A 23,782-nucleotide genomic window follows, 5' to 3' on the forward strand; every position below is an offset into this window, starting at 1 on the left:
TCATACATGACAATAAGCTGTAAATGAGTCAGGCGTCGACGGAAAACTGATTAGATTAAAGTTAACATTCACTGATGTTTCAAATGAGAAACAACCAACCTGTATTGTGTTCGACATATGAAAGGAAAGTCTACAAAGACATATTTTAGCCTGGAGCACATTAATTATCTAGTCTAGAGAGAGTATTAGTAGGCCTCAGGTAAACAAGTGAAGATAGATTTTAGATAGCATGTGAAGCCTACCTGGAGCCGCAATGGGAATTCCCAGTACAAAGAGAACAACGAAGAGCTGCATCTGGACATGTCCAGTCTTTATTCTTGCTGGGTGAAAATGAATCGCACAGGTTATGCAAACGAAACTGAAAGTACATCCAAGGACATTTGTGATGTTTAGAAAATTAAAGACAGAAGTGGATACGTTTGTTTAATCATGTGTTTATCAACCCTCTCGATATTTCTCCGAAAAATGTGATTAAAGCGAGAGAGTTGAAAACACGGGAAGAGGAGTTGCAGTTGAAAGCTCGCACCGGCCTCGGGAGCGCGCGCGCAATTCGACGATGAACCTTGCCCTGAACGATAAAAACAGAGCAAAACTTATATGTCTTGTCTGTAACACTCTCTGGCTTCAAGTACAGAAAGCAAGTCAAGTGCCTGGGTTATTTTTTTTCGATGAGCAGCTAAAGTCCTGTTACCATACTCGGTCGATTTTCTTCCCAAAGGGAAATGAAAAACAAATACAAGTTTTATGAATTATATGCAAACTCAGGAAATAAAAAGAAATGAGTAGACAAACAAACAAACAAACAAACAAACAAACAAAAAGGTCCAAATGACCACAAGAGGGAATTGCCAAGGAGCTTACATATCAGAGTTTAACGCTTTCATTTAGTAACTGCGTGATGAATTATTCTTCCTCTGGCACTGATTATTCACCCTCACTGTGTACTGAATAATAATCATAGCTTGTTCATGACCGGTTACATGTGGCAGTAGACTTCCATGTAGTCATATATACATCATCATTTATTATAATTGCATCGCTCACTCTCTGTACATATCAGTTTTTCATCCCAGCAGAAGCACTTCTGATTTGGTTCTCTGAACTTGTGAGATGCAATGACCTGATAAAGTTGCATCTAATCTTATTCAATCCAAACCAATACTCCAAATAAACATGCGTGTAAATATCATTACCTTATTTCATCAATGGACAGCTGTGAGCCTGAAGTATTGAATGATTATGCCTTTAAATGTAAAGAGTAAAAAAGAAGAAAGTCTAAAGTGGAGTACAGCTTAAGTTCTTAAAATACTTTAAATAACAAATTTCCAATCTCTAATGTGCACATTTGAATACAAACATTAAAAGTCTGTCGTAATAATTAATATTGTTTGAAGAAAGAAAATTTGTTTGTCAATTGAAAAAAGAGAGATATCAGCTTTAAATTTGTTTCAGGGATAGTATATGATCAGTGCTTATCTAAAACTGAAGCTGTTTTCAAAAACAGATTCCTAACACTGCTGTCATGTAAACAAACAGCCAGACTACAACTCAAACTTCCTGTTATCACCTTTGTCTAACAAACGGTTCTCAGTCATCTGCTTCGTTAAAAGTTACTTTGACATTCACCTCTCAAACTCTTATCAAATATAAAAAAAGACAGTTCAAATATTTGTATTTTTTTATTTATTTAAACATGATTGTTGCCTCCAGCAGTAACAAGTTTAATGCTGCTTTAGTCCAAATACTTATTTCTAATGAGAGCAGATGGAAACACGCACGTACACGTGTGCGACTGGAAAACAGATGAACACGAGATCTTCTGTCTTTCTAAAATCAGATGAAATAATTGTTTCGGCTCGTCCAGAATCAATATTGATTGAGCCGTTTCCATTGAAACCTTAAATTAAAACATGAAACATTAAATTCACCACACTTTTCCAGTGTTTGTGACTAAATACAAGCCGTAAACAGAGAAAGGAAAATATGAAACCAGCGTCGCTCACAGAAAGATTTCAAAAGGAAAAAAGTTTTTACATGAAGGAGAAAGTTTTGTCAGAAAAATGCCCCCAACAGCCTCCAACTACATCTTGTTTGTGACGGTTTAATAAAAGTGAAAACATTCAGTGAACAAAGTGACTGAAGCTAACTTTTCTCTTCATGAGGGGGAAAAGAGCCGACTTGAAGAAGAAGATTGTGAATCAGCAGAAGAAAAAGTGCAGCGAGGCTCAGACGGCCTCTGATGAAGCTCCATCCAACACCTTCAAACGTTGTTTTTCTGGAACCAACTTCAACCTGCTGACTTCTCACCTCTACTCGTCTTTCTGTGGAGCGAGAGAGAAAAACAGGATTGAGAGCAAACGGCAGGCGATATACAACACCAGCACGAAGGACTCAGAATATCGACGTCTTTCTGCTCAGGAGTTACCTGATGTTGTTTCCCGGCGTGGCCTGAGCCTGCAGAGTGACAGACGAGACGGCGAGGTCACACACAAAAGAGACAAAGTCAAATATTTGACTGTTTTCTTTTGGTTTCACTTGATTTCAGGACGATTCTTGTTTGGGTTCACGCGGTGAGATCGTAGCAAACTTTTGACGACTTCAAAGAATTTACTGGCTTTAAATGAATTCCTTCAAGGTTTTTGTGTCAGACTTAATTCCCCACCTGAGCTGGTAAAAGTCCAGGACACAAACTTGATGAGGCCGTAGAGCACGAGCGCCACGCCAACCATCGCCATGGAGTCCTCGATGGAGGGAGAAGTGAACCCTGGACAGACAAAGAAACACATCCATTCACTTTCCAGTCCTTCTCCACTCAAATGATTTCTTTTCATAGCAGATTAAATACTGAAGATTGTCTTCCAACAAGGTGTCGAACCTTCAGAGGTCTCTGTGCTCCTTTAATGACGTTTTCACACAGAAAACTAAAGTTGAAAACTAAACTCCTGGAGGTTTGGACACTTCTCTCTCTCAAAGTGGGACCTGGCATGGCCCTGCACTTGCTTTCATTCATGAGTCTCATTATTGACGCTCATCATCACAGTTGAAGGTGGACCTTTGTTGGAAAAACTAAAAACAGTCACAGACTGTCATTGATTCTTACTTTCATACATGCAACATAAACTGGAGCTTTGGTGAATGAAGCAGAATGATTTCTTGGTTTTTGAAGCTTCATTGTCTTTGTTTTGAAGTCTGAACATGTTCTGCAGCTCCAGGTAGCGTTTGCTTCTCACTCTGTGTGCTACATGATATTCTAACTTTTAATATATAGAACTATATATTTCAAATATAGGAAGATAATTATATAAGTATTGAATATTGGAGAAGGGGGAGGATTAGATAAGTTTGACTTCTTCCTACCCCTTTTCAGGCATGTCAAATAGATATTAGATGTAGGATGTATTTATGTATGTGTGTGTGTTTAAAAGTACAGTGGGGCAAAAAAGTATTTAGTCAGCCACCGATTGTGCAAGTTCTCCCACTTAAAATGATGACAGAGGTCTGTAATTTTCATCATAGGTACACTTCAACTGTGAGAGACAGAATGTGAAAAAAAATCCAGGAATTTACATTGTAGGATTTTTAAGGAATTTATTCGTAAATTATGGTGGAAAATAAGTATTTGGTCAATAACAAAAATTCAACTCAATACTTTGTAATATAACCTTTGTTGGCAATAACAGAGGTCAAACGATTCCTATAGGTCTTTACCAGGTTTGCACACACAGTAGCTGGTATTTTGGCCCATTCCTCCATGCAGATCTTCTCGAGAGCAGTGATGTTTTGGGGCTGCCGCCGAGCAACACGGACTTTCAACTCCCTCCACAGATTTTCTATGGGGTTGAGGTCTGGAGACTGGCTAGGCCACTCCAGGACTTTCAAAAGCTTCTTACGGAGCCACTCCTTCGTTGCCCGGGCGGTGTGTTTGGGATCATTGTCATGCTGGAAGACCCAGCCACGTTTCATCTTCAGAGCTCTCACTGATGGAAGGAGGTTTTGGCTCAAAATCTCACGATACATGGCCCCATTCATTCTTTCCTTAACACGGATCAGTCGTCCTGTCCCCTTAGCAGAAAAACAGCCCCAAAGCATGATGTTTCCACCCCCATGCTTCACAGTAGGTATGGTGTTCTTGGGATGCAACTCAGTATTCTTCTTCCTTCAAACATGACGAGTTGTGTTTATACCAAAAAGTTCTATTTTGGTTTCATCTGACCACATGACATTCTCCCAATCCTCTGCTGTATCATCCATGTGCTCTCTGGCAAACTTCAGACGGGCCTGGACATGCACTGGCTTAAGCAGGGGGACACGTCTGGCACTGCAGGATTTGATTCCCTGTCGGCGTAGTGTGTTACTGATGGTAACCTTTGTTACTTTGGTCCCAGCTCTCTGCAGGTCATTCACCAGGTCCCCCCGTGTGGTTCTGGGATTTTTGCTCACCGTTCTCATGATCATTTTGACCCCACGGGATGAGATCTTGCGTGGAGGCCCAGATCGAGGGAGATTATCAGTGGTCTTGTATGTCTTCCATTTTCTGATAATTGCTCCCACAGTTGATTTTTTCACACCAAGCTGCTTGCCTATTGTAGATTCACTCTTCCCAGTCTGGTGCAGGTCTACAATTCTTTTCCTGGTGTCCTTCGACAGCTCTTTGGTCTTGGCCATAGTGGAGTTTGGAGTCTGACTGTTTGAGGTTGTGGACAGGTGTCTTTTATACAGATAACGAGTTCAAACAGGTGCCATTAATACAGGTAACGAGTGGAGGACAGAAGAGCTTCTTAAAGAAGAAGTTACAGGTCTGTGAGAGCCAGAGATCTTTCTTGTTTGAAGTGACCAAATACTTATTTTCCACCATAATTTACAAATAAATTCTTTAAAATTCCTACAATGTGAATTCCTGGATCTTTTTTCACATTCTGTCTCTCACAGTTGAAGTGTACCTATGATGAAAATTACAGACCTCTGTCATCATTTTAAGTGGGAGAACTTGCACAATCGGTGGCTGACTAAATACTTTTTTGCCCCACTGTATATGTGGGTATAATAAAAGATAGATGACCTTTTTTGTGTGAATATATTTTTATAAAGTACAAATTCATTTATTCATATGATCAATATATCAATAAGGGTTTATATATGTATGAACACGTGAATTGTCACATGCCTGAAAAAAACATTAATGCTTTGGCTTTATATTTTCTTTTTTAAGGAATTTGCTCTCTGAACAGTTTCTATCTGGCTCGTAGCTTCTTTGTTCCGACCTTTATGACGACCCATAAGTCGTCATAAAGAGTTGCTTGGTGTCTGAATGGAGTTTCATCAGTGTGTCGTTCTAACGAGGATCTGCTCTTGTTCTCTTCAGTGCTTCACCTCATCAGGAGCTAAAGAACTACATTTATCTCCACACAAATCTGAAGGTCCGAGAGCAGAAGTGTCTTTCCAATCCACACGCTGTGAGTGTTGCTGCTGGAGCAGAAAGGTCCTTCCACATTACCTCTGAGACTGAGGGTCACGTTGGCCCGCCGCGTGCCTCCAGGATGGAGCGCCACACAGATCACCTCCCCTCCTCTGCCCAGGTCCAGCTTGGCCGTGTGGAGCTCCAGCCAGCTGCTCTGGCGGTAGGTGCCGTCCCAGGCCTGCCTGTGGCCCGTCATGCTGCCTGGTCCCAGGGGCCTGCTCTTCCCATCAGCACCCTGAAACTCCCAGCGCAGCTCCAAGGAGAGGGGGGCGAAGCCAGACGCTTCACACTGGATGCTGAGAGTCTGACCCTGGACAGCCAGGGGCAGAGGGGAGGGGTGTAAGGAGAGGGAGGGGGGTTCTGGGTGGGGGAAGCAGAGGAAAAGAAGAGAGGAAAGACTTGCTTTCAATGCCTCCTGCTTTCTCCTGAAACTCACCACTTCTTCTGAACACGACGCTGTGACGCGGAGCACAAATCATTTTCTCACCTACAATCTCCAGATCCACTGCCACCTGAACCAGCAGGTACGGCAGATACACCGAACAGATGTATGTCCCGGAGTGCCGCACCTGCGCCTCCCGCAGGATCAGGGATGCGTTTCCTTTCTGGTGCAAACCCTCAAAATCCAGAGTGGCTCCTTCCTCCTGTGTCTCCGACACACGGTCCGTCTTGCCGTCGTAAGCCAGCACAAGTCGCCCGCTGCCCCTGAACTGGTACCGCCACTCTACTGCAAAACCCGTCCCGGACAGAGGCGAGGAAGGCTCGGCCCAGAAGCCACAGTCCAACAGCACCGCTTCCCCGAGTCTGGACTTGACCGACAGCGTTTTGCTGGTCACACTCAGGATGACTGAGGAAACATGCAGTCAGGGAAACAAAGTCAAAGTGAAAATTCTGCAAAAGATGCAAACATCGTTTTTTTTCCCCTTGAAGCTCCTGAAAGCTTTTCTGGTTCCCGTCCAGAGATTGATCACTGCTGGACCTCAACTTCTGTGTTTTGAAGCTCAATCGTTGAACAGAATAGAACTGTGAAACATTATGTGGAGTTGAATAATGTGGTTTGGCCTTTTGCCTCACTCTCCTACAGAATACGATCTGTAGTTTATAAAAACATGGACAGAGAAGAGACATTAGTTCTGCAATCAAGACGGAAACAACTGTTCAATATTGACGATTGCAGGATTCAAAAGAAATCAAATCAAGGTGTTTCCTCAATTAGACAGTTGATAGTTGTTTACAGTGAAGAAGTATTAAAACACAATGCAGAGAGTCTCGCTGGTGTTCTGGTGTTTTTAACAGCAGCTGTACAAGCAGTTGAGGCTCCACAGCTCCAGTTAGATTTAAAACACTAGAACATTCCACTCTGCAATGGTTTATCGGAGAGCGTTCCCACCCGGTCTTTAAAGACTGTATTTCAGACGGCTGGTCCGGACATTTTATCCATTATTAACTGATCCGAGTCCACCGGACTCTTCCCCTCATCTTTTAAACACGCAACTATTTCCCCCCTTTTACAGAAACCATCACTAGACCGCTGAGTTTTAAGTAATTTCAGGTCTATCTCTAAACTTTCCTTTTTATCAAAGAGTTTAGAAAAAACTGTCACTTCCCAGCTCATTTCCTTCATGAATTCAAATTAAACCTTTAGTCATTATTAATATTATTCAAGAGTGTTTTCTTGTTGGAATCGTTGATGTTGGAATCCTCCCATGGTCAGATTGAGGGAAGTGTCTTGATGACAGTGTGATGTTTGCCGCTCGGTGTGTCAGAAATCATTACCATTGTGCTCTTTAGATCCTGTGGCTGCTCGCATGATTGTAGAGCCACCAAGCTGTGCATGAAGGCCCCGAAAGGCAACTGAAATCCAGTCCGCCTGCAGGTAACTGGGGCTGAGGGCAGACTCTGTGAGCGGGGCAGCCCATCTCAGGGTGGCAGGCTGGGGCAGAAAGGGGTTCATCTCACAATGGGGCTTCTCCAGAGAGCCTCTGGGAGGGTTGAGAGAGCCATGGCAGAGAGTGGCAGCTGGGTCTGAGGAGACAAGCTCAATATTAGGAACACATTTATTACAATCATCCTGCTTCCACTGCTTTCAGTGTGGTTACTTTACTGTTTACTGCTACAAAACTTCATAACTGCTACAAATACAAGCAATGTCCAACAACGATGAGAGCAGAGATACAAAAACCCTTCCTTCCACCTTCTACACCCTCCATACAACCAGGGCTCCTGCTTTTCTGGAGCTGATCCCAGCTAACGACGGACGAGGCCGACCGGCTGTCCATCACAACACAAACAGAGAAACCCACACAGGACTCGGACTCACCGCTGATGGAGTAGATTCTGTCGGGGTGGATGTCAGATGGAGCACGTTGAGACTCTGCTCGGTGGCTGTGTGCGTCTCTTTGGATGTAAAGGAGGGATTTTTCATGGTTTGGACCTCCGGTTAGTCCTCCTCCTACTTTCTCCTGTACAAGCCAGCACTCCAACACTGGACAGCTGCTACTGCAAACTTCAGCAGGGAGACGAGTCAAAATTAACAGCCAGTGAAAACATCAGAAGGAATCAGAAGAGGAAACTTTGATTTGATTGCTGCATTAGATTCTAAAATAAATTCCACTGAGTTGATCTTTGTTTCCATCTGTTTTGTTTGGAGTTCGGTCACTTTCACAAAGACTACATGTGCACAGAAGACTTCAGAGAGAAATGCTTCTCTTCACAACAATCGTTTTTAACATTAAGACAAACACAGGAAATCAAATGTACATTAAAAATACAATAAAACAAGTTTTACAAAAGCATTTATAGTCCAAAAGAATTTGTAACGTTTATAACATTTACATTTGTGAATTTTCGTTCATCTTCTTATAAATATATTGAACCCCAAAATTTGTTTGTAGCTACTTTAAGAGAAATAATTATTTTTAAAATGATTTGTCTCCATAATTTGGTCAAATCCCTGACTGGAGACAGATCTGAATGTTTTTAACTTTCAGTGTGAGCGCAAGAAAATGAGTCCCAACAAATAATTACGTCTACTTTTATAATGATGATGGTTCACAGGCAGAATCGTGAAAAACATTGGATATCACTGATTTTAAACATGTCAAATTTCACTCTTTTTCTTTTTAACAATTACTAATGTGTCAATATGAAATGAAAGAGTTCAGAAGGAATAATAATCTTATTGTACATGCCCCTTTTCAATCATAACATCACTTTTGTAGAGATAGGTCACTATGTGTGGTAGGATCTATGTACCGGGGTGTTCGGGGGAACCATAATAAAAGACGGACATGCTACGAGAACGGCTGGTCACCTGACGTTTTATCTTTGTACCTAAACAACAGAACAACTTTTGTCAAAAATGTCAACGACATATTTGAACAAAATCATTCAGGTTTCTTCATTTTTGTTCATTTTTTAACGCACATTAATTGTCTGGGTGCAATACCGGCTCTAACCACCAGGCGGAGGTTGAGGCGTCTCCACAGTGGATTTCACGCCAGACTCCTTTGAGAAACGTGTGTTTTTAAAGAAACTCTCGGAAAAGGTGAACTTACATGGAACTAAAACATGTTTTAGGGAAATACAGGATGTATCTGGGCCTTCTGCTGAAATCGGCACAGGTATGGCAGACAAACCATGAACATTACGATATTTAAAAGCCTAGAACTCAACAGGACGTTTGGGTTCGTTCAGGAAATGTTCACGAAGCTTTTCTACAAGACGTCGATTTTAGATCAACAACTCGCACGCATCTGCAATTTACATACATAACACCTGTCAGCATCATACATGTTATAAACAACCGTTTTTAAATGTAACTGCAGTGCAAAGACAGTGTGAAGGACCTACCTTGAAAGAAGCAGGTGACAGTAAGCAGGGACAGTTTATAAATTGTAGAAAGGTTCTCCATGGTAGTCACTCTCCTCTCGGCTCTCAGGTAAATACCACACAGGCTAAAAGATGATTTTGAGGAGGCTGGTTTTCCCCTGATGACTTTACTTTCACTTTCACAGACACTGATCTGCTGCTTCTGTTGAGGATTTAAAAAGTTAAATGTGTCAATGTTGGCTCAGTGCTAATGCAGATCTACAAAACACAACTGAATCTAAAAACAACATTGAAGTTGAACGAAGCTAAAAATGTGTTTCCATGTTGACGTTGAGAAGTTCTCAGTGTGGCCGCTAGATGGCGTCCTCCGCCAAGACTGGTGATGAGTCTCATCTCATGGAGTTGGTCACACTGTGTCCACTTCTGTTTTATGAAGACAATGACTCGTTCAGAGAAAAAACACTTGAATATTCAATGTCAAAGAATTCATCAGGTCGAGTATAAATCTATATTATCAGAAGAACACGGACACTCACAAGTGAGGAAAGTAAAACAACACAAAGTCTGAATTCTTCCAGTTTGAACCGATCAGAGGAAATGATCACTATTTTATTTAATGTATAAATAACATCGTTTGTCTGAGTAAATGTGGTGAGTTCAATTCTTTATGTGGTGCTTGTTGAATCAGAACCTGTCGTTCACTTTATCTGAGTTTTCAGTGCGACTCGACTGAAGCTTTACTGCTGAGCATCTTTAATTGTGTTCCTTGTTTTCCTTCAGAGGAATGTGGTGAAACAAGAAGACGGTGCCATGGCCAGGACAAATGAGAAAACAGCTGGAATGTGTGCGTGTGTGTTGGTCTGAGTGTGATACTGCCCATTCAATGTGAAACTCTAATTCAATGTGATGAAGTTGAACTTTAATTGAAATCCTTTTAAATCCAGCTTCTGCTGAACGTTTTTAACTCCCTTGTCTGTTTAACATCCGTCTGTTTGACAGAAGCTCCGGCTTTGAGCTGCAGCTCTTTCAAACTTCCCTCTGACTGTACTGAACACGGTGGTTTACCTTCCTCCAGAGTTTAACAAAGGTTATATCCAGGACTCTGCTGATTTTGTGGCAGGGATTGTGTTGATATGTGGTGGATTTTTAATGGTGGTCCGAATTAAAATACATGTGTGCTGTGAGTCTGGACCTCTGGTCAAAAAGTTCCTCCGTCCTCTGGACTCTTTGAATCTCACTCGGTCTGTCACTGGTCCGACTCATCAAAAAGTTCACACACGGGACCTGCTGCTGTCACACAGTGTGTGTGGGTGTTTTTAAAATGTGCAGTATGACGTTGATTTGACTGTAAATCCATGAAGAAGTCAGTCAGAGTTGAAAGGTCATGGCCACTTCATGTCTGACTGTTTCTTCTGGAGCGTCTTCACTCCAACATGCCGGTGCTCGACTCTGAACTGGAAGGAAGAAAGAGCAAAAGCAAAAGAGTCTTCTGTGTCCAAACATCCAGAAAGTGTCTTCAGATTTCTCTTTTCTCAGCAGTTTTTAGCTGCGCGGCTTCAGAGGAGCTTCACATTTTGCTGCCTGGAGGAGAAACATGATAAACATGTTGGTGTTGAAGCGACTCCACTTCTACTGTTTCATTCACTTTCTCTGGATTTCACTTTCACCTGATTGGACAAAAACAACAACAATAGACTGTTTTTCACAGTTTAACTTTACGAGTTTAACATTGATCTGGACGCCATGATGATCTCATTAAACTCTCATTCAGTCATATTGGCTTTGATGAAGGACTGTGATGTTTGGAATCATGAAATCGATTCTTGGAATTCATAAATGGAGATAAACTAATATCAGTAATTGATAGAATCAGAACAATATAATCAATAATGTGACGAGAAACCAACAGTCGTCTTCCCTAAAACACAGATAGATAGATAGATAGATAGATAGATAGATAGATAGATAGATAGATAGATTGTTGAGGATCAGAGCAGAAATGCTCGAATAACTTTCAGTTTCGTTTACAGAACCTGTGTGGTTCATGTTCACCCAGCAACACTCACATTGAATTGTCATTGGTTCAGAAGCAGCTCCACGCCTCCTTTTCCTCCTTTTTCTCTCTGCTGCTTCTTGTTTCTCGGTTCAGACTCACCAAGTGTTAGAAGAGGAACACTGGACCGTCATGATGAAGCTCTTCGTGGTTCTCTTTCTGGTGGGAATCCCCTCCGCGGCTCCAGGTAGACTTCACATTCTTTCTAAAAGCTTCTAGGTGGATCTGATCTGATTAAACACTGAACGAGCTTCTCTTGTTCTCAGGAAGAATCACAAGAAAACAACTATTTATTATTATTATTATTATTATTATTATTATTATTATTATTATTATTATTATATTATTATTATTATTATTATTATTATTATTATTATTATTATTTGCTGTCATTAGAAGCCTCGTCGAAAGTTTGCTCTCGTCTCAAAGTTTGTTTAGAAACTGCTGGAAATAAATCCGCCTCATGCTCCATGTCGAATGTGTGTAACAGTTCGTGCTGCGCTGGATCCTGATATGAGCCACAATAGAAGGTCCTGATGTGACATAAACACAGACTGGGATTAGAATTTCTTCCAGTTTTCGTAGACTTTGTTTGGTCTTCTGGGTCGTTTATTTCAAATAAACCATCAAATACACAACCTCGTAAAGGTTAATCAAATATGAAATAAGAGACATCGACATAACGCGGGGATTAGACATACAAGGGAAATATGGAGCAAAACGGTTAAAATGGCTAAAATGATGAAACACAAAACATAAATTGGATAAATATGTCAAAAACTGCGAAAAGACACAAGAAAATGTGTAAAGAAAAAACTGCACACATGGTTAGAAATGACGAAAAAGGAAAAAACTGCAAAACAAATGAAAAGGTAAAATAATTAAAACTGTTAATGGTTAAATAATAAAGACAGCTCAAATAAAAATAAAGTTTAAATTTGTAAAACAGCTTGAAATACTGAAAAAAGAAGGAAACAAAAATAAAATCCTCTCAAAAGAGATGAAACTGCTAAACAAGGTTAGAAAAACAGTGAAAAAGCTTCATGATGTTTCCTGTTATAAATCCTAATGAGAGATTTTCTAGATTGGACATAAAGTCCACAGCTGGATGAGCCGTGTTATCGTCCTTCTAAAGGTCCAACATGTTCTGCTGAGTTTTGCTGTAAAGTGACTAAAAGGGCTGTTTTGCTCCTAAAGCTTGCAGAGCGCTGCTCCAGTCCTTTTCAACAAGACTCAAAGTCTTTCCTCTCCTTTCTGATAAACGCTGTCACTTTGTTTACCAGCGTCACTCTGTGAGCTGCCATTTTCTCCGGGTTTCAAACATCTGGCCCGTGGAACGTTGGAATCAAACCGCCGTCAGCGGCTCCTCACGTTCCGGAGGACGGGAAGTGAAGGAGTGAAATAAATCGTGAAGTAATGAGTGAAATGTGTCGTTCGTTGGTTTGATGTGAAACATGAAAACGAGGCTGTTTGTGGCTCCTCCACTCAAACATTTGGTTTTTTTTTTAAAATCCTCCAACAGCAGAACAAACTGGGCTTCGATTCAAATCTAATGAAACAGTAGAAAAGAGAGAGGAGATGCTCTTTGAATCACATGGAACCAGAAACCTGGTGGATTGATTCTAAATGTGGTCTTGATCTTTTTCTTCCAGAGCTTCACTCTCTGAAGCTTTTCTACACTGGATCCTCTCAAGTACCAAACTTTCCAGAGTTTGTTGCCGTTACTCTGGTTGATGATGTTCAGTTCACTCACTACGACAGCAACACCAGGAGAAAAGTGCCCACACAGGACTGGGCAAACAAAATCACTGAAGATGATCCAAACTACTGGGAGAGGTACACTCAGGTATTGATGGGAGCTCAGCAGAGCTTCAAATCAAACATTGAGATCGCGAAGCGGCGCTTCAACCAAACTGGAGGTTTGTCTGAACTGTTTCTTCTTCGCTGGTCTTCATCGTGTCGACTGTTTCTCATGAGTTGTATAAATGTTGCTTTCAGACGACAGATTGAGCAACTTGACTTCTTCTTCTTCTGTCTGGATCAAGTTCACACACACACACACACACACACACACACACACACACACACACACACACACACACACACACACACACACACACACACAGTTTGCATGTTCGCCACAGTCACGTCACTTTACGCTCAGTTTGTCGTCTGAAACACAAAAAAAACCCACAAAAAAGTGGATAAACGGCGGCAGAAATCCAGAGAAAAGCTCTTTTCTGTCCGATCACAGCTTGTTTGGACTGTTTGAGTTTTTCTTTTCCTTTTTCTACTCGTTCACTCAGTTTCTTCTTGGAACTTCTCAGAGAAACTTGTTAAATCAACGAGCTTAAACTGGCGTTAGCTTGTCAAATAAACTAACTTCAACTGGAACTAGGAAAAAATCATAATCACGATTTGGGGCAATATTGAAATCACGATTATTTACACGATTATGTCTTTGAATTTGGAACAGCGTTTATTGAACGTGTTTAAAAAAAAAAAAAGAGTCTCCTGTTAAATATATAAAAATATCTTTTAATGTAGGAATGAAACATAAACTGTTGTACTGCACTCAATGTTTTGAAAACAATAAATAAATAAAATACAACAAGAGATAGATATACTTCAATAAATCTTGATTCTATATTTATATTGCCTTGCCGCTCAGTAAAGCAGCGGCGGTCTTGCGCGGCTCCTTCTCAGTGTGGACGCAGTGTGGTGAGGCTGTCCTCTGGTCTGGCTGCAGGAGGGACGGACTGTCAGACTGACCGCAGGTCTGTCAATGCTTCAGGACGGGGGACGGGCTCACAGCGGGACCCGCTGCTCGTTGACCACAGTGACTGCAGAACCAGACGTGTTTTCACGTCAGAGTCGCCAAACACGCTAGGAAGTCGCCAGTAACACCAGGAAAAGTCGCCAGATTTAGCGAGAAAGTCGCCAAGTTGGCGAGAGTGCTGGTCTCTGAAGGAAAACACCACATTGTGGTGATCAGTTAAGTTCAGAATTCACCCAGTTACTGTGGGGTGGTGGGGAACTTTATTTTGTAGAGAGGCGGGGTTTCTGGTCGGAAGTGTTTTGGTGTTACACGGCGTGTGCGCTCTCATGTTGGAGAGAAAGAGAAAAGAAAAGAGTTACTGAGAAGTGTGGTTGGAAGGAGAATAAAGTTTGGAGTTCCTCGCTGAACACGCCGCCTCCGACTCTCGTTCATCGGCTCGACGACGTCATCGTTTCTCCTCGATTAGATGGTTTATGAGATCGTCTGGAGCCGTAATCGTAATCCCGATTAAGATTAGATTAATTGAGCAGCCCTGATTAAAAGATAATTCAAATGGTGTATCGATGGAATTAAACTATTGTTTTCAAAATATTAAGTCAGACTTACAGTTTTACAGTATGATGTTGCATTTCTAAATAAAATCTATTTGGAAATTAGAATATAACCAAACACTCTTATTTCAAGTAGGATTAACTCACTTTGAAACAAAAAACAACTTTGAAAATTCAAGAGGACACCTTATTTCAAGGTGGAATAACTCCAAAATTCCAAGATGTCCCGGGGTCATTCCACTTCACAGTGATAGTCGACCTCTGCAAGATGCCACTCAGTCAGTATGAAGTAATTCTGATTTGTCGTTTCAAAATAAAACAAGTTTAAAAATTAGAATATGACATCTTTTCGCCTGATTTCAACTCAAAATAATTCCAAAATTCCTAGTTGTCCCATCGTCATTCCATATATGGTGATAGTACACCATCCCAGGATACCACTCAGTCAGTGTGAAGGAAATCTGATGTGTTGTTTCAAAATAAAATGCAATAGAAAATTTGATTTATGACATCTTTTGACTTGATTTCAAGGTGGAGTAACTCAGTAATTCCTACTTGTACCGGGGTCAGTCAGTGCCACTCTGTCAGTATGAATTAATTCTGAGGTATCGTTTCAAAATAAAATGTAATGGTGTTAGGTTCCAATTTTCAGTTGCATTTTATTTTGAAACGATACATCAGAATTCCTTCATACTGATTGAGTGGCATCTTGGGATGTTTACTATCACTGTGATGTGGAATAACCCCAGGACAACCAGGAATTTTGGAGTTATTACACCTTGAAATCAGGTGTTGGATTCCAATTTTCAATTGCATTTTATTTTGAAACGATACATCAGAATTCCTTCATACTGATTGAGTGGCATCTTGGGATGTTTACTATCACTGTGATGTGGAATAACCCCAGGACAACCAGGAATTGTGGAGTTATTACACCTTGAAATCAGGTGTTGGATTCCAATTTTCAGTTGCATTTTATTTTGAAATGATACATCAGAATTCCTTCATACTGATTGAGTGGCATCTTGGGATGGTTTACTACCACTGTAATGTGGAATAACCCCAGGACAACCAGGAATTTTGGAGTTATTCCACCTTGAAATCAAGTGAAAATATGTCACATCCCAATTTTCAAACTTGTTTTATTTTGAAACGACACATCAGAATAACTTCATACTGACTGAGTGGCATCTAGGGATGTTCTACTATCGCTGTGATGTGGAATGACCCAAGGACAACAAGGATTTTTTTAAGTATTCCACCTCGAAATCAGTTGTCACATTTAAATTTTCAATTGCAATTTATTTTGAAAAGACACATCAGAATTCCTTCATACTGATTGAGTGGTATCCTGGGATGGTCTACTATCACTGTGATGTGGAATGATCCCGGGAAAACTAGGATTTTTTAAATTATTCCACCTCGAAATCAGGTGTTAATTCCAATTTTCAAATACATTTTATTTTGAAACGACACATCAGAATTCCTTCATACTGACTGAGTGGCATCCTGGGATGGTCTACTATTATTGTGATGTGGAATGATCCCGGGACAACTAGGATTTTCTTAATTATTCCACCTCGAAATCAGGTGTTAATTCCAATTCCAATTTCAATTACATTTCATTTTGAAATTACACATCACAATTCCTTCATACTGATTGAGTGGTGTCCTGGGATAGTCTACTATCACTGTGGTGTGGAACGACCCCAGGGTAACTTGGAATTTTAGAGTTATTCCACCTCGAAATTAGGTGTTACATTTCCATTTTCAAACTTGTTTTATTTTGAATTGACACATCAGAATTCCTTCATACTGACTGAGTGGCATCCTGGGATGGCCTACTATCACTGTGATGTGGAATGATCACGGGAAAACTAGGATTTTTAAATGATTCCAGCTCGAAATCAGGTGTTAATTCCAATTTTCAATTACATTTTATTTTATTTTGAAACGACACATCAGAATTCATTCATACTGACTGAGTGGTGTCCTGGGATGGTCTACTATCACTGTGGTGTGGAATGACCCCAGGGTAACTCGGGATTTTGGAGTTATTCCACCTCGAAATTAGGTGTTACATTTCAATTTTCAAAGTAGTTTTCTTTTGAAATGATACATTAGAATTCCTTCATACTGACTGAGTGGTATCCTGGGATGGTCTACTATCACTGTGATGTGGAATGACCCCCGGACAACTAGGATTTTCTGAATTATTCCACCTCGAAATCAGATGTTAATTCCAAATTCAATTACATTTTATTTAGAAACGACACATCAGAATTCCTTCATACTGATTGAGTGGTGTCCTGGGATGGTCTACTATCACTGTGATCTGGAATGACCCCAGGACAACAATAAATTTTGGAGTTATTCCATCTTGAAATCAGGTGTTACATTCCAAATTTCAAACTTGTTTTATTTTGAATTGACACATCAGAATACCTTCATACTGATTGAGTGGCATCCTGGGATGGCCTACTATCACTGTGATGTGGAATGATCACGGGAAAACTAGGATTTTTAAATGATTCCAGCTCGAAATCAGGTGTTAAATCCAATTTTCAATTACATTTTATTTTATTTTGAAACAACACATCAGAATTCATTCATACTGACTGAGTGGCATCTTGGGATGGTCTACTATCATTGTGATGTGGAATGATCCCGGGACAACTAGGATTTTTATAATTATTCCACCTCGAAATCAGGTGTTAATTCCAATTTTCAATTACATTTTATTTTGAAACGACACATCAGAATTCCTTCATAGTGACTGAGTGGCATCTTGGGATGGTCTACTATCACTGTGATGTGGAATGATCCCGGGAAAACTAGGATTTTTTAAATTATTCCACCTCGAAATCAAGTGTTTATTCCAATTTTCAATTACATTTCATTTCATTTTGAAACGACACATCAGAATTCCTTCATACTGATTGAGTGGTGTCCTGGGATAGTCTACTATCACTGGGGTGTGGAACAACCCCAGAGTAACTCGGAATTTTGGAGTTATTCCACCTCGAAATTAGGTGTTACATTTACATTTTCAAAGTAGTTTTGTTTCGAAATGATACATTAGAATTCCTTCATACTGATTGAGTGGCATCCTGGGATGGTCTACTATCACTGTGATGTGGAATGACCTGCAGACAACTAGAAATTTTTGGGTGATTCCACTTCGAAATCAGGTGTTACATTTCAATTTTCAAACTTGTTTTATTTTGAAACGACACCTCAGAATTCCTTCATACTCACTGAGTGGCATCCTGGGCTGGACTACTATCACTGTGATGTGGAATGACCCCGGGAAAACTAGGAAATGTGTAGTTATTACACCTTGAAATCAGGTGTTGGATTCCAATTTTCAATTGCATTTTATTTTGAAATGATACATCAGAATTCCTTCATACTGACTGAGTGGCATCTTGGGATGGTTTACTATCACTTTGATGTGGAATGATCCCGGGAAAACTAGGATTTTTTTAATTATTCCACCTCGAAATCAGGTGTTAATTCCAATTTTCAAATACATTTTATTTTGAAACGACACATCAGAATTCCTTCATACTGACTGAGTGGCATCCTGGGATGGTCTACTATTATTGTGATGTGGAATGATCCCGGGACAACTAGGATTTTCTTAATTATTCCACCTCGAAATCAGGTGTTAATTCCAATTTCAATTACATTTTATTTTGAAACGACACATCAGAATTCCTTCATACTGATTGAGTGGTGTCCTGGGATGGTCTACTATCACTGTGGTGTGGAACAACCCAAGTGTAACTCGGAATTTTGGAGTTATTCCACCTCGAAATTAGGTGTTACATTTCCATTTTCAAAGTAGTTTTGTTTTGAAATGATACATTAGAATTCCTTCATACTGATTGAGTGGCATCCAGGGATGGTCTACTATCACTGTGATGTGGAATGATCCCGGGACAACTAGGAATTGTTGAATTATTCCACCTTGAAATCAGGTGTTATTCCAATTTTCAATTACATTTTATTTTGAAATGACACATCAGAATTCCTTCATACTGACTGAGTGGCATCTTGGGATGGTCTACCATCACTGTGATGTGGAATGATCCCGGGACAATACATTTTTGAGTTATTCCATCTTGAAATCAGGTGTTAATTTTCAAAGTAGTTTTGTTTTGAAATGATACTTTAAAATTCCTTCATACTGACTGAGTGGCATCTTGGGATGGTCTACTATCACTGTGATGTGGAAAGACCCCGGGATAACATGGAATTTTGGAGTTGTTCCGCCTTGAAATCAGGCAGTGTTTGATTATATTCAAATTTCCAAAGGCATTTTATTTGGAAAAAACATATTATCAAAAATAGGAATAGAATAAAGTTTTACTTAATATCATGTTTAAAAGACTATTTAATATTCCACACAAACATTAATTAAATCAACCTTTCGTCCTACTACCTTTCTCATATGGTTGGGCATTATGTATTTAATTACTTATTTTTGGCTTTGCTTTGCTATGTTTATTTGCTTTGTGTGTTTTTATTTAATGTTTATTGTTATTATTCTGAATAATCAAAATAGTGGCCACATGTCTGAAATAAACCTTCATTCTGTTCAAAAAAATCAATTCAAAACCTTTTATAAGTGCGTTTTAGCTTGAATAAATCATTCTTTATAGAAATTCACAAGCATTCCTGGCGACGTGATTGGAGCTTTTATTTTGAAGACAGTTGGCAGAACTAGTACACTGCATAGTTAAGTATTGACAAAAGCCGAGAGCCGCACGGCCGCCTCACCTGACTTTGTTTTTGAAACTGTGGGCTGGTTTGACCGCAGTCAAATTAGGGACGGGGGAAACGCCGCCGAAAATAACGTTGATTAAAACCCGCTGGCATTAGCTTGTGAAATAAACTAGCTTAAACTAGAACAAACATGTTAAATAAACTAGCTTAAACTTACTTATTAGCTAGCTAGCTTGTTAAATTAGCACTAGCCTGTTAAATTAGCACTAGCTTGTTACATTAGCACTAGCTTGTTATATTAGCACTAGCTTGTTACATTAGCACTAGCTTGTTATATTAGCACTAGCATGTTATATTAGCACTAGCTTGTTATATTAGCACTAGCTTGTTATATTAGCACTAGCTTGCTATATTAGCACTAGCTTGTTATATTAGCACTAGCATGCTATATTAGCACTAGCTTGTTATATTAGCACTAGCTTGTTATATTAGCACTAGCTTGTTAGCCAGCTAATTGTCTCATTAAAAGACTTTTCAGTTTGTTGGAACAAACAAAGTGTGAGGACATGAAGAACGTCTCTTCATGAGATCGTTGCTTCGCTCTACAAAGTTGATGATGAATGAAAATCCTGAGTGACGATGAGAAACATCAACATGAGGCTGAATCCAGATGAAATGAGAGGAAGTGTTGAGATGCATGTTTGTCCAGAGATCTGTGGAAGTTTCTTCTTTATTCAAACCAACAACTAACTGTGTGTGTGTGTGTGTGTGTGTGTGTGTGTGTGTGTGTGTGTGTGTGTGTGTGTGTGTGTGTGTGTGTGTGTGTGTGTGTGTGTGTGTGTGTCTCTCTCAGGTGTTCATGTTTTCCAGAGGATGTATGGTTGTGAATGGGACGATGAAACTGATGAAGTGAACGGACTTGAGCAGTTCGGTTTCGATGGAGAAGATTTCATATCTTTAGACCTGAAGACAGAGACGTTCATCGCTCCAGTACCACAGGCTGTCCCCACCAAACACAAGTGGGACAATAACAAAGCTTTTATAGCCCAGGAGAAGCACTACTACACCAAAGAATGTCCTGAGTGGCTGAAGAAGTATGTGAACTTTGGGAAGAGCTCACTGATGAGAAAAGGTAAAATCACATGAGCTGCTGCTCTTTAGTTTTTCTCTTCCTCTTGTGTTTCTCTCTCTCCTGCCGACTCAATATCCTCCTGCTGTTTTCTCTTTCTCTGCTTTCATTTTCCTTCCTGCTCTGCCTCTCAGCATTTCCTCTCGTCTCTCCATCTTGACTTCCTCCTTTAACGCCACATTCTTTCCTCCGTCACACTTTACAAGGCGCATTTATTCTCAGCTGTAGTGAATTCCATGTCGGGTCCATGACATGAGAGAGAACCTGATGTTCTCCAGCAGCTGAGAACCAAATAAAGTGAGTGTTGTTTCTTCCTGGTTGTTCTCCAGAGCTTCCCTCCAGAGTGTCTCTCCTCCAGAAGACTCCCTCCTCTCCGGTCACCTGCCACGCCACAGGTTTCTACCCCGACAGAGCCGACTTGTTCTGGAAGAAAGACGAGGAGGAGCTCCATGAGGACGTGGACAGAGGAGAGATCCTCCCCAACCATGACGGAACCTTCCAGATGAGCGTTGATCTGGATCTTTCATCGGTCAAAGCTGAAGACTGGGGGAGGTACAGCTGTGTGTTTCATCTGGCTGGAGTTAAAGAGGACGTCCTCAAACCACTGGACAAACGTCACATCCTGACCAACCACCCTGGTGAGAGACACATTCTGTCTTTCTTCTCTTCTGACAGTTTGAACGTAGAACATCTTCTAAAGTGTGTGTGTGTGTGTGTGTGTGTGTGTGTGTGTGTGTGTGTGTGTGTGTGTGTGTGTGTGTGTGTGTGTGTGTGTGTGTGTGTCCGCAGACTTTCCCATTGGAGCTGTTGTTGGAGGTGTTGTTGCTGTTCTGGTCGTCGTGGCAGGAATCATCGGATTCATCATCTGGAGAAAGAACAGTCACGGTAAAGAAGAAACTTTCATTTACTTTTAGGATTTTGTTTCCGTTCTTTGATGAGAGATTTTCAGTTGTCATAGTGACACATCAAGTTTAGTTTGAGTCGTCCAGACGGGACAGGAAGCTCAGTATTAGTGTCAGAAACACTCCACACTGCCGTCAGCAGACTCTCCATGTTCACAGTGGAAGAGACACAACAGATAAACAACAGATAAACAACAGATAAACAACAGATAAACACCTTTTATTGTTGTTTCTGAGCATAAATAGTGAACCAACTCTGTCTCTTCCTGTCTTTCAGGGTTCAAACGCACCAGCAGTGAGTACTTTACTATTTCCTCCAGTCAGGAGGCTTCAATGTGATTTTCTGTTACTTCATGTTGTTTCACTGAGAACAAGTTTTCCTCTTTGACACTTTAAACTTTGTCTTCCAGCCTCTGAGACTTCCTCTTCGTGAGGAGACGATCCAGCCGTGAAGAAAGTGAGTCCATCAAGTGGACGGATGTCATAAATACGCCGTGTTCACAGACAAATGGATTCAAAGGTGAAAAGTGGATTTTAATCCAACTAACAGATGTATTATTTGTCTTTATTTGTCTTGACAGGGGACCGGCGAGGAGCAAAGCATGTTAAAACCCACTGCATGAGCAAGAGGCTCCCAGTCATTCAGTCTCACGGATAAAAAGCTCAAACAAATGATTGAAATGTTTGAGACTCGTCAGGTTGACACTGCTCTCCATGATTCTACGTTCTTCATCTGTGTGTGTTCACTTTGGTTTAGTGGGAATGTTGTCGCAGGTTGTGGGTGTTTTAGTGGTTTTGATGCCGTTGCAGTGTGAGCAGATAAAAGTCCAGCTGGAAATAAAGAAATAAAGAATTAAAGACCGGCTGGTTGAACAGTTTGTACAGGATGCTGGATGTCTAGTTTAAAATATCAAACTAGTGAGGACTTAGTGTTTATATTATCTTACATTCAGTTCCAGTTTAAAAATCGATGCATTATATTAATTTATAGAAACATTATTGAAGCAACTTTACATTGAAAACTGGTTGTTTCAGTTCCAAAATATAAATAGAAGAATTAAACCTTGTCATGAAATGAATGCACCGGCTTCAATGTCATTTTCCATTTTCTGTAAATATTTATTTTAAATATTTCTAACCAAGTGATGAGGACGAGGGGATTACTTTAATCCAGGTTGGATTTAGTAGATTTCTATCATTTCTACTCCTGATTAGAGAATCAATCTGCTTCATTCAGAATCACTTGTTGGTTTTCATCAGTTTGTTTTGATTTTCATTTTATCTGATATTGTGAAATGTGTTTTTGGTTTGTTTCATATTCACTGCAGAAACAAGTTGATCTTTCTTTTATTCAACAGCAATCAGTTACTCAGATTACTTTTTGGGTTTGTGTAATGACATGTTTTTTGGTCTTTGAGTTTTTGTTTCTCTGAATAAAGTTTTCCACAATCCCAACTACCTGTGTGGTTTTTATTATTGACATGGCAAAATACTGTGCTGAGATATTTTCAGACATTAAGAGTTGCAGGTTTTTTTCTCGGATCTCTAAATGTGGGCGTTGTTCTTTTCCTGTGACCAAAACCTGATGGCCTGTAATCTGCCCGGCAACTGATGACGAGTTCAGCGTTTTCTCACAGGAAGCAGAATACTGCAGCTTCTGTTTTCATTAATAAATAAACTCTAAAGAAACAGACTTTCACTGTAATTATCATTTAGTTTTTTATTCTTGAAACAACAGTTGATGATAATTTTTTTTAAATGTAAAACAAACAAATCTCCATGTATATTTGAAGAGGGAAGGAGTCTTGTTTTTAATGGTTTTACTGTGGAAAAACCCCTGAAGATGAATTCTGCATCAACGCCATTGACACAACAGCTTTGTTCTAAATACAATCTTAATTCAAGGTGCGATAAAAAGATTATAAACATGTGACTCTTCAAGCTCTGAATACATTAAATAAACTTAATACTTGTAATCATGACGTTAGTTCAGTTTTACTAGATCTTTGTAAGAAATTAAACTCGTGAAATTTGGGGTTTATGTTTTGTCTTATTTTGTAGCTGAAACTTCAGACGTTTTAGGCAAGATATTATCAAATATGTTTGATTTTAAAAATGCTTTTAGTAAATTATAACATGTGTAAAGTGTTTATTGGTAATGACTTTAAAGTACTGAAATTGTCCTCAGATCACAGTATTTCAGTCAATGTCCTCTGAAGGGCTCAAAGTGTTTCTGACAGTTTGGACAACAGAGACTGAGAGAGAATATTCTAATATAATATAACACTTAAAGGGGACATATCATGCTAAATCCACTTTTTTAGCCCTTAAATGCATGTTGTTGTATA

General features: G+C 40.0%; 2 protein-coding genes across 2 annotated transcripts; one reads left to right on the forward strand and one right to left on the reverse strand.

The window, feature by feature from the left end:
• Positions 1-290: 290 nt before the first annotated feature.
• On the reverse strand, positions 291-9,637 carry LOC308122687 (tapasin-like). The gene is made up of 8 exons (XM_080484688.1): positions 9,311-9,637; positions 7,779-7,964; positions 7,235-7,483; positions 5,946-6,305; positions 5,495-5,818; positions 2,663-2,764; positions 2,426-2,454; positions 291-2,321 (listed from the first exon to the last, which is right to left on the reverse strand). The coding sequence occupies exons 1-8, from the start codon at positions 9,369-9,371 to the stop codon at positions 2,310-2,312; spliced, it is 1,323 nt and encodes a 440-aa protein (XP_080340814.1). The 5' UTR covers positions 9,372-9,637; the 3' UTR covers positions 291-2,309.
• Positions 9,638-11,353: 1,716 nt separating this feature from the next.
• Positions 11,354-22,889, forward strand: LOC308122692 (class I histocompatibility antigen, F10 alpha chain-like). The gene is made up of 8 exons (XM_080484694.1): positions 11,354-11,529; positions 12,995-13,261; positions 20,257-20,535; positions 20,862-21,170; positions 21,322-21,417; positions 21,712-21,729; positions 21,845-21,891; positions 22,016-22,889. Exons 1-7 carry the CDS (start codon positions 11,475-11,477, stop codon positions 21,865-21,867), a joined length of 1,047 nt encoding a protein of 348 aa, XP_080340820.1. The 5' UTR covers positions 11,354-11,474; the 3' UTR covers positions 21,868-21,891; positions 22,016-22,889.
• The last annotated feature ends 893 nt before the right edge of the window (positions 22,890-23,782 follow it).

Source organism: Lipophrys pholis (genome assembly GCF_963383615.2).
Source record: "Lipophrys pholis genome assembly, chromosome: 17".
NCBI lineage: Eukaryota > Metazoa > Chordata > Actinopteri > Blenniiformes > Blenniidae > Lipophrys > Lipophrys pholis.